Here is a 14,418-nt window from a genome sequence, read left to right as displayed (position 1 = left end):
CCACAGAGAACTCAATTCTGCACCAATCAGATTGTTCAATGAAAACAACGATCGCCAACAGAGACACATGTCTAAAAATAGCGAAGACAAAAAGTAGGTACTGCACCAATCAGATTGTTCAATGAAAACAACGATCGCCAACAGAGACACATTTCTAAAAATAGCGAAGACAAAAAGTAGGTACAGATTAGACCACAGAGAACTCAATTCTGCACCAATCAGATTGTTCAATGAAAACAACGATCGCCAACAGAGACACATGTCTAAAAAGTAAAAAAATAGCGAAGACAAAAAGTAGGTAAAAAAGGAAGTTACAATAACTGGAATCTCTTAAATAAAAAAAGAACATGCTCAATACATTTTGAGGAACTTTGAAAAATGAGATGAAAATGTGTACAAAATACATGAAGAGAGAAGTAAAACACAGGGTGACTTGCAAAGGGGAACCGGCCCACAGAGCAAGATCGATATTTCGGTCAAAATTAATGGAAAAATAAAACTCGATAGTGAGAGATTTCTTCTATCCAGGGTTCCACATCTACAGTTGCGGAGTAAAGTAACAGAATGTGTACAAAATACATGAAGAGAGAAGTAAAACACAGGGTGACTTGCAAAGGGGAACCGGCCCACAGAGCAAGATCGATATTTCGGACAAAATTAATGGAAAAATAAAACTCGATAAGTAGTGAGAGATTTCTTCTATCCAGGGTTCCACATCTACAGTTGTGGAGTAAAGTAACAGGGCAGACGTCATAAAACTATTGGACTTCATTGGAGATTTGGAAAAAAAATTATAGGTGTAGGTAGGTACCCCAGACTGTAAAGTAGGGCATGGTGGGAAACATTCTCCCAAAGTTTTCTTCGTTCTTGTCTTTTATGCAATGAGGTAGCCCACTATGAATCAAAAGATATCACATCCTACTACCAATATCATTGTCAAAGTTCAATCAATTTGTGAGTTGACAATATATCACCTTAATCGATCATTCGATCTACCTTAATCGATCAGTCACAAAGTAACAGGGCAGACGTCATAAAACTATTGGACTTCATTGGAGATTTGGAAAAAAAAATTATAGGTGTAGGTAGGTACCCCAGACTTAAAGTAACAGGGCAGACGTCATAAAACTATTGGACTTCATTGGAGATTTGGAAAAAAAAATTATAGGTGTAGGTAGGTACCCCAGACTGTAAAGTAGGACATGGTGGGAAACATTCTCCCAAAGTTTTCTTCGTTCTTGTCTTTTATGCAAAAGCAATCAGTTTAAAATGTCTGAATGGGAATTCCAGGAAGCACCAAGTTATCAAAATACTGATGATATTGATGACTGAAGAACTAGGGAGGTCTTAACACTTCAAGTTAGAAGAGCAAACGCGTCTTACTCGTCTGTTTAGAACAGCAAACACAAACAGATTTGGTTTAGATGTTTAGAACAGCAAACAGGTTCGGTTTAGAACAGCAAACACGTCCGGTTTAGAACAGCAAACACGTCCAGTTTAGAACAGTAGATAACGTCCGTCAAGTTATCAAAATACTGATGATATTGATGACTGAAGAACTAGGGAGGTCTTAACACTTCAAGTTAGAAGAGCAAACGCGTCTTACTCGTCTGTTTAGAACAGCAAACACAAACAGATTTGGTTTAGATGTTTAGAACAGCAAACAGGTCCGGTTTGGAACAGCAAACACGTCCGGTTTAGAACAGCAAACAGGTCCGGTTTAGAACAGCAAACACGTCCGGTTTAGAACAGTATATAACGTCCGGTTTAGAACAGCAATCACGTCCGATTTAGAACAGCAAACACGTCCGGTTTAGAACAGTAAATAACGTCCGGTTTAGAACAGTAAATAACGTCCGGTTTAGAACAGCAAACACGTCCGGTTTAGAACAGCAAACAGGTCCGGTTTAGAACAGCAAACAGGTCCGGCAAGTTATCAAAATACTGATGATATTGATGACTGAAGAACTAGGGAGGTCTTAACACTTCAAGTTAGAAGAGCAAACGCGTCTTACTCATCTGTTTAGAACAGCAAACACAAACAGATTTGGTTTAGATGTTTAGAACAGCAAACAGGTCCGGCTTAGAACAGCAATCACGTCCGATTTAGAACAGCAAACAGGTCCTGTTTTTGTTGCGGCATAGTTTTCGTTTGGGTGGTGACGAGGGAGTGTCCGGGGTGGACAGAGGGGTTTGTGTTTGGCCAGTCCCTCCCTGGTGGGTGTGTAGGACGGAGGGGGGTCTGGAGTGCGGGGTAGGAGGGTCTGTACTATGTATGTCATCAGAGCGAGAGGTGGACAGGTTGGACAGTTCTCGATCCTTGTCCTTGGGATGGGAGTTGTTGGAGTGATAGAACGAACGCGTGAACTTGCTCCGGACTGATTTACCTGCAATAGTAGGAAATACATGTCATAAGAAAGAAAAGAAGATCACGGCTGAGTTGGATGAACCAGGGGCCAGGTTGCAATTGATTTGAAAGTGATGGGATATGAAACGAAAGGCAAATTGTTGAGGAAGCCAAGACCTAGTGAGAATTGGTAAGGTAGGTAATTAGGAAATAGGAAAGGCAATAGTGATATGAATAGAATTCAGCCACAACTTTGTGATTTATCCGTTAACGTCAATCTTGGAAAAAGCGATGGTGAAAGGGAAACACCATTTTCAAATAACTTGGGATGGGTGTTGTTGGAGTGATAGAACGAACGCGTGGGGACCGCGACCGGTTCAAATCACAGTGACAAAGGTGAGTTGCCTTATAGTTTGACACGGCCTTTCAGTATATTTGTTCGTTGTTCTCACTCAAATTTCAGTGGAATGTACATTTTTCCTACTCAAAAGCAGGTAGGTAGAGAAGTTGACGTTTTCCGGAGAAGTTTGTGAGAATTCAGCCACAACTTTGTGATTTATCCGTTAACGTCAATCTTGGAAAAAGCGATGGTGAAAGGGAAACACCATTTTCAAATAACTCAGTATTGTGGGGACCGCGACCGGTTCAAATCACAGTGGTAAAGGTGAGATGCCTTATAGTTTGACACGGCCTTTCAGTATATTTGTTCGTTGTTCTCACTCAAATTTCAGTGGAATGTACATTTTTCCTACTCAAAAGTAGGTAGGTAGAGAAGTTGACGTTTTCCGGAGAAGTTTGAAAGTAGGTTACTTACCGAGCTGTTTGTTTCGCCTCAGACTCGCAAACCGTGTGGTTCTATTGTGATGAAGCGATGTACTTCCACTAGGAGTGATGCTTCCCCCTATCGAGTGAGAGGTATCCGAGTCTGGAGTTGCTATCTTATCACAGTTCAGAGTTGTCACTGGAAATTTGCAAAAGGAGAAAAGAGAAATCTTAGTAATGTTGAAAACAAGAAGTTTACCCACCAAGTTTAGGAGGAATTGGGTGTATTTTGGAAAGCGCCTTCGTAGGTCCGTAGTAGCTTAACCCATCCTTTAGGGCTGTCTAGCCCCTACACCTAAGCCTCAGATTGGGCTTTTTGCGTATATCACCGGAAAGCTCCTTGGTCCTATGTTGTGGATGAATGCCTCTGTCATATGAAAATTAATCAATCACATGGAACACCAGTCGACGGAACAATACCAACTTTGGAAAGTAAATGGGTAAATATTCATGTGTTTGGTCTCTTTGGGCGTAATTTAGGGGATCAAACTAGATCCAGAACAGAACAAATTTCGAATACATTGTGTGAAGGGAATAGATTATATTGATTAACACTGTTGAGAGATTAGATTATATTGATTACCTGTAAACTCAATATCCTTGGTACCGCCTGCATCTGCAAACTCTTCTATCGGCTTCTCTATCTTGTCATGATCAATCCATGTCAACCCCATTTCCACCTGTCAATAAAATTTAATTCAGTTTAGCAATAAGTTAGCAAACCAGCCTAGTTATCAATAAGTTAGCAAACCAGCCTAGTTATCAATAAGTTAGCAAACCAGCCTAGTTATCAATAAGTTAGCAAACCAGCCTAGTTAGCTTGGAAAAGTGGCAATCCAAGGAAAAGTATCGGACAAGGCACGTCTGCCTTGCAAGCTATAGGTTCCGGGATCGATTCCCGTCTCGGGCGAACTTTATCCTACAAACAAGGTTTGTTCTCGGAATGCCGGGTTTTCTCCTTTCCTGTCCTCCTTCTCTCTTCGATTTCGGGGAAATTAATCAGCTACATATGTACCGTTTGGAAGGTGGCAATCCAAAGAAAAGTATCGGACAAGGCACGTCTGCCTTGCAAGCGTTAGGTTCCGGGATCGATTCCCGTCTCGGGCGAACTTTATCCTAAACAAACAATGTTTGTTCTCGGAATGCCGGGGTTTCTCCTTTCCTGTCCTCCTTCTCTCTTCGATTTCGGGAAAATTAATAAGCTATGTACCTATAGCTCCGCTCTATTCTCTTACCTTCTCAGCAAGATCCTGCCAGTGCTTCCTATTCTCATAGGTTCCATCATACAAAGGTTGAATCCAAGGGAATGTATCGGACATGACTTTGTACAGAGGCAAACAGATGACATCGATGAAGCCCACTTGCATCTGAGGGAAAAATAATACACATTTTTGGTTAAAAAAATAAATAAATAAGAAAATAAAACAAGGTAGGTATCTAATAAAGTGTGGATAGACGGATCCATTTGCTCAGTCCTACATTCCAGGGACATAGTTATTTTGGTGAAATAGGATTAATCAGGCAGACTGGGTTGTTCTTCAGTACCCTCTCGGCACTCTTGCAATCCTAGTACTGAATAAACCCACAGACCAATGCTAGGAAACCTCAAGGAAGGTAAGACTTAACCATAGTTTTTCTACATTTTGCTTAACCCAATTGGTTTAAATTTAATCTCAAAGTATTTCTGACCCTAGCTGAAGAAAACATATCAAGAATTCAAATCTCAAGAACCAAGACCTATATCTTTCACGTTTTCGTAGTTGAATCGATGCGATGCAGTCCTACATTCACCTAACATCCCTAGCTGAAGAAAACATATCAAGAATTCAAATCTCAAGAACCAAGACCTATATCTTTCACGTTTTGTGACGTTTTCGTAGTTGAATCGATGCGATGTGATGGGCCTATACTGCTCAGAAACAAATAAACTGGTTAACAGAAGATGGGTATGGTTGGACCATGTATGCGCTTTCCCTAGCTGAAGAAAACATATCAAGAATTCAAATCTCAAGAACCAAGACCTATATCTTTCACGTTTTCGTAGTTGAATCGATGCGATGTGATGGGCCTATACTGCTCAGAAACAAATAAACTGGTTAACAGTATAACAGAAGATGGGTATGGTTGGACCATGTATGCGCTTACCTTCAGTTTTCTGTATTAATTCTACATAAACGTCATGTCTTTAAGGTATGTCTACAATACTTATCACAGGATTCAAGATTCTCTCACCTGAGGTAGTTCGTCTTTTCTCTCCCTATCCATCATCGCCACTGGTTGTGTATTGAGTTGCAACTTCTCCAGGTCTCCCTGATCAAAAAACTCATCCGCCACTAGTTTCGCCATCTTGTGCTGAACCTCCCACGGTTTGGCGATGGCTCCCACGTCACAAGCCGTCATCATCATGCCTGGAATTGAACCCAAGGTCTCTAGATTAGTAGGAAACGGATTCTCGCATTCTGATTGGTTCTTTCATTTTGGGTTGATGACTCATTGCTGCCATATCCATCTGGATAACGTATAGGTTAGGTAGAGAGAGACTAGATTAGTAGGAAACGGACGGTAACCGCGAGCGTTGAAACGGCAGAGATATACTCGTAGTGGACCCGAATTTTACTCTTAAATCTTTCCCTTTTCTTGACCCATCTTCCAAAGTTTTCCCCTTTCCCGAAATTGCCAATAGTATGGTTAACCCAGCCTAGTTAGCTTGAAAGTACGTGCCTATCTTTTCTGTAAGCCTTAGGTCACGGGTCCGATACTCGCCCGCCGCAAACTTTATCCTAGTCCCTAATCCTACACATATAAGATAAGGTTCGTTCTCGGAACGTCTAGCTTTCTCCTCTCTTCGATTTCGGGAGGATAAGAATTTTGTAGTTACAGTTTTCACTATCAAACCAAGGGGTTTTCGGATTCCCATGGTACTTACGTGCTGTTCTACAGGTGCTGTCTAAGTAGTGATACCCTCCCAGATCACTGCTTAGATGGATGGGTATACCATTTATAAAAAATGTATGTTCTGAGAGTTTTGTCGGAACGGCAGAGATATACTCGTAGTGGACCCGAATTTTACTCTTAAATCTTCCCCTTTTCTTGACCCATCTTTCAAAGTTTTCCCCTTTCCCGAAATTGCCAATAGTATGGCTAACCCAGCCTAATAGTTTGTAACGGCAGAGATATACTCGTAGTGGACCCGAATTTTACTCTTAAATCTTCCCCTTTTCTTGACCCATCTTTCAAAGTTTTCCCCTTTCTCGAAATTGCCAATAGTATGGCTAACCCAGCCTAATAGTTAGTTTGAAAGTACGTGCCTATCTTTTCTGTAAGCCTTAGGTCATGGGTCCGATACTCGCCCGCCGCAAACTTTATCCTAGTCCCTAATCCTACACAGATAAGATAAGGTTCGTTCTCGGAACGGCTGGCTTTCTCCTCTCTTCGATTTCGGGAGGATAAGAATTTTGTCGTTACAGTTTTCATTACCTACCTACGTGCTGTTCTACAGGTGCTGTCTAACTAGTGATACCCTCCCAGATCACTGCTTAGAGTCTTAGACGGATGGGTATACCATTTATAAAAAATGTATGTTCTGAGAGTTTTGTCGATCAAAAATAAATGGAAACTTGTTAAATTAAATTAGATATGGATCATGCGTGTACTCACCACATAGCAGCTGTTTCTTCTCTTCGCTCTGCCAGTCAAACTCTCCATTCTCCACGAGTTGGATGAAGCGATTCTTCTTCTTGAAGTACATGGCCAGGTCAGTGGATAGAATGGAGTTCTCTACTAGCTTCATCACGATGCGATAATCATGGGGGGATAGGGCTTGAAATATGTTGTTGCCATCTGTGGAGGAATGGAATGGTCATAATATTATAGGGCTGCTTTTTTTCCCCCTTTTATGCACTTTAACACTATGAACAGTGGGTTGTTCGCGCCGAAACGGATTAGTTGGGTTGGGTATTGACGGTGCATCTAAATCCGAATCAGGACTGATCAATGCTATGTTCACTCTCTGACACGGCCCCAATGCGGGCACTTGTTCAATCAATCAGAGGAAATTATTTTGCCCATCTTTGCAAATACTCCACTCTGATTGGTTGCTGACCACCTAGTGTCAATGAGGTAGCCCACTATGAATCAAAAGATATCACATCCTACTACCAATATCATTGTCAAAGTTCAATCAATTTGTGAGTTGACAATATATCACCTTAATCGATCATTCGATCTACCTTAATCGATCAGTCACAAACAATATCTCACAAGATTTGACCCATAGTGTGGTCAAATATTTCAGAAGGTTCCCAGTTTATACTCACCGGAATTGAGTATCATAACACATTGATCAAAATGATGATGCTCCATGGTGCTGGTTGTATACAGGATAGCCAGCGGTGACTCAGTCTTGGTTTGAAACGCATTGTTTGTACCCCTGAAATTAACAAAGATATATTTGAACTATTTGAGGACAAAGGCGAAAAGTACAATGTTATACATTATTCAGTGCACTGCAGCAAAGGAACAAAGTAAGATTCAGTGAATGAATGTCTGAATGAGTAGGTAAATAATTAAATAGCCATTATGAGGTAGCCCACTATGAATCAAAAGATATCACATCCTACTACCAATATCATTGTCAAAGTTCAATCAATTTGTGAGTTGACAATATTATATCACCTTAATCGATCTACCTTAATCTATCAGTCAAAAACAATATCTCACAAGATTTGACCCATAGTGTGGTCAAATATTTCAGAAGGTTCCCAGTTTATACTCACCGGAATTGAGTATCATAACACATTGATCAAAATGATGATGCTCCATGGTGCTGGTTGTATACAGGATAGCCAGCGGTGACTCAGTCTTGGTTTGAAACGCATTGTTTGTACCCCTGAAATTAACAAACATTTATTTGAACTATTTGAGGACAAAGGCGAAAAGTACGATGTTATACATTATTCAGTGCACTGCAGCAAAGGAACAAAGTAAGATTCAGTGAATGAATGTCTGAATGAGTAGGTAAATAATTAAATAGCGATTCCAAAACTGCTACTGTCTGTGATTCGACAGTCAATATTTGCCGCTATCGCCAGGAAGAGTTCAAAACTTCAAAGTCAACGTCAAAATTTGATCATCAGTTCGTCACAGAAGGCGTGGAGGTTAACGTCTATAGTGAATGTTCGCAGATTCGTACAAAAGGTTAACCCGACCTTCTGGGCTGTTTGCCTCTAGACCTAAGTCTCACAGTGGGCTTTTTGTCCATGAAATAGATAGCCAATGTTAAGCTGTGTCCACACATAGTCGATGCCCTCGATGTCGACTGAAACCGTATACTGCCTCAAGAACATAGATTCACCTCGTCGGCGCGGAGACAACTATGTGTAGACTCAACTCGATGTCGACTGAAACCGTACACTGCCTCAAGAACATAGATTCACCTCGTCGGCGCGGAGACAACTATGTGTAGACTCAGACAGTGGGCTTTTTGTCCATGAAATAGATAGCCAATGTTAAGCTGTGTCCACACATAGTCGATGCCCTCGATGTCGACTGAAACCGTACACTGCCTCAAGAACATAGATTCACCTCGTCGGCGCGGAGACAACTATGTGTAGACTCAGCTTTACCTACTGTTTATGTGTTGTCAATTTGGATATTGGAAAATTGAAAATTCAAATATGATGCGTATAACAGGACTAACACGTTACTTACCTGTGATCTAAGTCATGACATAGACATGCCACTAGAAGGCCAAGGATCTCCAGGTCTGACATGAACCTCTCCATCTTGCCTGTCTTGAGCATGGCAAACATAGTTTGGGCCACGTTGAGTGCATGACGCCAGTTGTGATATTTCACGGGACGGTAGTTCTTCTTCACACTTAGCACCCATCTGAAATCATTAAACCAAGTGAGTTCTAAGTTTCAACTCGACGATTTTGCATTTTAGTTTGTCAAATCTCTGCTGTATGCCTGCTCGTGTGTTCGTTTCACTATAACTCTTGAACGCTTTAGTCAATTTTGAATTTGGAGAAAATGTTCAACACAGAAGGGAAATTCGCTCGTTACTCGTTAGATTTTGATCCAAATCTGTCTTTGATTGCTCCGTAAGGACCCTTTTTCTGAGTCTGAGACCAACTGTTTTGCAAATTATTTCCGAGCAAACGCTTTAGTCAATTTTGAATTTGGAGAAAATGTTCAACACAGAAGGGAAATTCGCTCGTTACTCGTTAGATTTTGATCCAAATCAGGTCTTTGATTGCTCCGTAAGGACCCTTTTTCTCAGACAAACTGTTTTGGCGATTATTTCCGAGCAGTCTAAGGCGCGTTTAGTTCTTCTTAGTAAGTAACTGGGGGTACTCAGAAAATTTGAGAAAAGTGAGAACTTAACGCTTTAGTCAATTTTGAATTTGGAGAAAATGTTCAACACAGAAGGGAAATTCGCTCGTTACTCGTTAGATTTTGATCCAAATCAGTTCTTTGATTGCTCCGTAAGGACCCTTTTTCTGAGACCAACTGTTTTGGCCATTATTTCCGAGCGGTCTAAGGCGCGTTTAGTTCTTCTTAGTAGGTAACTGGGGGTACTCAGAAAATTTGAGAAACATGTGCGAATACTCACCTGCACAGAACATCATACGGGATATGAAACTGTTTGACCAGATCACATTCCAGGAACATTCTAATGGTGGCCCGACATGTATCCATATCCGACAAATCAAAGTCTATGAATGTAAAGCTATAAAGGTTGTATACTTGGGCTGATGGTATGGTGTCCTTGATAAGCTTACGAGTATCCTCACCAGAGGCCGTGGCGTGATAGGAGAGACACTCCAACGCCACCTGGAATGAAAACAATCGATTTTTCCTGGACTAAGTTCAAAATTTTATAATTTCATTTTATATCGGGATTATCGAGGTATATGCCCGAACACTCCCTAAACATTCTCAGAGGGTAAAAGGTGACTTAACATGAGATTTTAGATCATAGTCTACGCAAATTACCCTGAACGTGTCAAAAGCTATTTGCTTAAGTTAAAATCTAGTAGTAGTTCTGCTTTTTTCCATGAATACTGGGGAGATGACTGGACAATAGAGAGTTTTTGCACCGCTAACTTACGACGCTAATTTTTCGTCAGATAACGTTTAAGAGTTCAATTAACGGGACGCCAATTTTGGAGTTGCAAAAACTCTCTATTGCCTGCGATGATCTCGAAACCATGAAAGTGACCGGCTGGTGTTCCAAAGTAAAAGATAGGACAATGTGGAGGCTCATTGTGGAGAAGGCCCGCCTCGGGTTGTAGTGCTGTTTGGTAAGGTAAAGCACCGTTTCCAATTGGAAAAAAAATCGTGTCGTGTGTAAGTGGGAACACTCTCATTTAATACCTGAAGGACGTGCGGGAAAAAATCGGACGAAACTTACGATAAGTGGGAACTGGCCTTTGGTTAACTGGGAACATTCTTTTCCATGACGAGTAGGTTACTTACCGAGCTGTTTGTTTCGCCTCAGACTCGCAAACCGTGTGGTTCTATTGTGATGAAGCGATGTACTTCCACTAGGAGTGATGCTTCCCCCTATCGAGTGAGAGGTATCCGAGTCTGGAGTTGCTATCTTATCACAGTTCAGAGTTGTCACTGGAAATTTGCAAAAGGAGAAAAGAGAAATCTTAGTAATGTTGAAAACAAGAAGTTTACCCACCAAGTTTAGGAGGAATTGGGTGCATTTTGGAAAGCGCCTTCGTAGATCCGTAGTAGCTTAACCCATCCTTTAGGGCTGTCTAGCCCCTACACCTAAGCCTCAGATTGGGCTTTATGCGTATAACACTGGAAAGCTCCTTGGTCCTATGTTGTGGATGAATGCCTCTGTCATGTGAAAATTAATCAATCACATGGAACACCAGTCGACGGAACAATACCAACTTTGGCAAGTAAATGCGTAAATATTCAAGTGTTTGGTCTCTTTGGGCATAATTTAGGGGATCAAACTAGACCCAGAACAGAACAAATTTCGAATACATTGTGTGAAGGGATTAGATTATATTGATCAACACTATTAAGAGATTAGATTATATTGATTACCTGTAAACTCAATATCCTTGGTACCGCCTGCATCTGCAAACTCTTCTATCGGCTTCTCTATCTTGTCATGATCAATCCATGTCAACCCCATTTCCACCTGTGAATACAATTTAATTCAGTTTATTTAAGTTCAATTCAATAAGTCAGCAAACCAGCCTAGTTATCAATAAGTTAGCAAACCAGCCTAGTTATCAATAAGTTAGCAAATCAGCCTAGTTATCAATAAGTTAGCAAACCAGCCTAGTTATCAATAAGTTAGCAAACCAGCCTAGTTATCAATAAGTTAGCAAACCAGCCTAGTTAGCTTGGAAGGGTGGCAATCCAAGGAAAAGTATCGGACAACGCACGTCTGCCTTGCAAGCGTTAGGTTCCGGGATTGATTCCCGTCTCGGGCGAACTTTATCCTAAACAAACAATGTTTGTTCTCGGAATGCCGGGTTTTCTCCTTTCCTGTCCTCCTTCTCTCTTCGATTTCGGGAAAATTAATAAGCTACATATGTACCTAGCTCCGCTCTATTCTCCTACCTTCTCAGCAAGATCCTGCCAGTGCTTCCTATTCTCATAGGTTCCATCATACAGTCTCTTGACGTTTATTGAATCTGAACTAGACCAGTCCACCATTGAACACCGGAGCTAAGAAACGTCGGGCATGGTGAATATATGACAGAATTAACAGGATGTTTGACAGATGAGGATAATCGAGAGAGGACCTTATTGAAATCTACTCTACTTCCAAATTCTACTCTCCAGTCCGAGGGAGTCCCTCATGTTAATCGGCTTTGATCACGGAGGGTATCTGTCATTGACATCTCTGCTTCTCTCCTAGTCTCCTATGGGCCCATGAGATTCTGACTCTGTCTTCGAATTCTAATATTACCCAAAAGCACGCGAAACAAAAATAAATATATCTGAGAGGAGAGAAGAAGGGGAGGGGGAGAGAGAGAGCGAGAGAGAGATGATAAATATATCTGAGAAAGGGCGAGCAAATTAGAGGAGAGAGGAAGAAGAAAGGAGAGGGAGAGAGAGAGGAGAGAGAGACAAGAGAAACAGGTGAGAAAATGGGAAAGGGTGAGTTCCCTCTTCCCAATGTTGTTGATTTTATTTAAACTTTCTTGTTACATCCATCTCTTCTCTTCTTCTCCTTTTCCTTTCAATTTTTCATGTTCCTAATTTTATTATTTTCTTGCTCTCTATCTTGTTCCCATTTTTCATCTTTCTAACTTACTTTTCCGATTTCTTTTACTTGTTCCCCCTTCCATTTTTTTTCTTCTTCTTTCTACTTTTTCTTTCTCTTCGTCTAACTCCTTTTCTTTCCTTAATATTATTTTCTTGCTCTCTATCTTGTTCCCATTTTTCATCTTTCTAACTTACTTTTCCGATTTCTTTTACTTGTTCCCCCTTCCATTTCTTTTTTTTTCTTCTTCTTTCTACTTTTTCTTCCTCTTCGTCTGACTCCTTTTCTTTCCTTAATTTTTCTTCTCCTTTGGTTATCATAAGTAATTTAGACTAGTGCATTAGATAATAGGTACATAAAATGTACATAATTAATAACGTATACTACACATCATGATCCCTGAAAAACATTTTGTAACAAGCATTCATGCTTTAAAACAATTGCCTTTGGTTATCATAAGTAATTTAGACTAGTGCATTAGATAGGTACATAAAATGTACATAATTAATAAGGTATACTACACATCATGATCCCTGAAAAACATTTTGTAACAAGCATTCATGCTTGTTACAAAATGATTACCTTTGGTTATCATAAGTAATTTAGACTAGTGCATTAGATAGGTACATAAAATGTACATAATTAATAAGGTATACTACACATCATGATATCTGAAAAATCATTTTGTAACAAGCATTCATGCTTTAAAACAATTAAAATTTCCAATCTACAGGGTGTCCTCACTAAAAGATACTAACCTCAATATCTCTATCCGTGAACGAGGAGGTGCCGTCAGTTTTGTTGATGATCTGAGCCACCCCGATAACCTCGCCCTCATAACTGTTGATTGGTACACACAGTATACTGTTGGTAGTATAGCCGGTACGTCTGTCGATCTCGTTGTTGAATCTGGGATCCTGAAATGAAAATCATGACGCGTGAGACCACCCGGTAAATATATTACAACAGGTACTTGAAGAATCACTATGATAATCTAGCACCACCATGTCTGCCTTCTAAGCACTAGGGTGTGGGTTCGATTCAGACCCGAGGAGAACTTCATCCTAACAGATAAGGTTCGTTCTCGGAACGCCTGGCTTTCTCCGAAAATCATGACGCGTGAGACCACCCGGTAAATATATTACAACAGGTACTTGAAGAATCACTACGATAATCTAGCACCACCATGTCTGCCTTCTAAGCACTAGGGCGTGGGTTCGATTCAGACCCGAGGAGAACTTCATCCTAACAGATAAGGTTCGTACTCGGAACGCCTGGCTTTCTCTTATCCTGTCCTCCTTTTCTCATTGCATTAGGGACGATAAGACCTCCAATGTTGTAGTTTCCTTTATCAAAGCCATCTCTCTCTCTCTCTTCCTCTCTCTCTCTTCCTCTCTCCCTCTCCCTCTCTCTCTCTCTTACTCACTCTCTCTAAAAAAAGTTGATATACCTAATTTCTGTTGTTACTTATGTATGTTGCTGTGGTACTCAGCATTAAACTTAACAGCTGATGTCGGACTTTATTTACTAACTCGATGTTGCCCCAGCCGACTTCCAACCCAGAATGTCTTTTGGTTGCTCTGGTAGACACGCTTGAAACTGTTTGTTTATTTGGCGGTCACGTCCACTTCTAGGTCCAATGATCTTTTCTATCTGAGTTGGTGAACGCAACCTTCGGATAAGATTGTGTTGCTTCCTCCGACTCAGCTGTGGGATCATTGAATATTGAAGGTGGACTCTCTACTGGTAGCGATGATATTCGTTACCGACATCCCTACGACAGCTCTTCCGCCTAACCCCATCTACCCCTCTCGCTCTTCCATCTAACCCATGACGTATTCTAGAGCCTGATATTTCCAGCATAGCTCCACGCGTTTCCATTCATTCATTGAAAAAAAAAACACAACTCTACTGTATATGCTGGGAAAATATAGGAAGTGAGAGAGAGAGAGAGAGAGAGAGAGAGAGAGAGAGAGAGAGAGAGAGAGAGAGAGAGAGAGAGG

The 14,418-nt window shown here is 40.8% G+C and overlaps 1 protein-coding gene across 1 annotated transcript; it reads right to left on the bottom strand.

Annotated features, from left to right (window-relative positions):
• Positions 1 to 1,559: 1,559 nt before the first annotated feature.
• Positions 1,560 to 14,134, bottom strand: LOC103519760 (cGMP-specific 3',5'-cyclic phosphodiesterase-like). Its single transcript, XM_026831134.1, has 16 exons — positions 13,975 to 14,134; positions 13,160 to 13,343; positions 11,767 to 11,845; positions 11,242 to 11,338; positions 10,679 to 10,797; positions 9,785 to 10,005; positions 8,879 to 9,058; positions 7,941 to 8,057; positions 7,486 to 7,598; positions 6,827 to 7,009; positions 5,402 to 5,577; positions 4,405 to 4,536; positions 3,753 to 3,849; positions 3,162 to 3,308; positions 2,060 to 2,387; positions 1,560 to 1,929 (listed from the first exon to the last, which is right to left on the bottom strand). The coding sequence occupies exons 1-15, from the start codon at positions 14,132 to 14,134 to the stop codon at positions 2,107 to 2,109; spliced, it is 2,286 nt and encodes a 761-aa protein (XP_026686935.1). The 3' UTR covers positions 1,560 to 1,929; positions 2,060 to 2,106.
• Positions 14,135 to 14,418: the final 284 nt, after the last annotated feature.

The sequence above is a fragment of the Diaphorina citri genome, unplaced genomic scaffold (genome assembly GCF_000475195.1).
Source record: "Diaphorina citri unplaced genomic scaffold, Diaci psyllid genome assembly version 1.1 scaffold2929, whole genome shotgun sequence".
NCBI lineage: Eukaryota > Metazoa > Arthropoda > Insecta > Hemiptera > Psyllidae > Diaphorina > Diaphorina citri.
Note: the sequence above shows the minus strand (reverse complement) of the source record. Positions and strands in the feature narration are given on the sequence as shown.

Coding starts and splice junctions, on each gene's coding strand:
- LOC103519760 (XM_026831134.1), bottom strand. CDS start 14,134: ATGATCCCACAGCTGAGTCGGAGGAAGCAACACAATCTTATCCGAAGG. Junction 13,344..13,974: donor GCAACCAAAAGACATTCTGG/GTTGGAAGTCGG, acceptor ACGCGTCATGAT/TTTCATTTCAGGATCCCAGA. Junction 3,850..4,404: donor GGCAGGATCTTGCTGAGAAG/GTAAGAGAATAG, acceptor TTTTATTGACAG/GTGGAAATGGGGTTGACATG.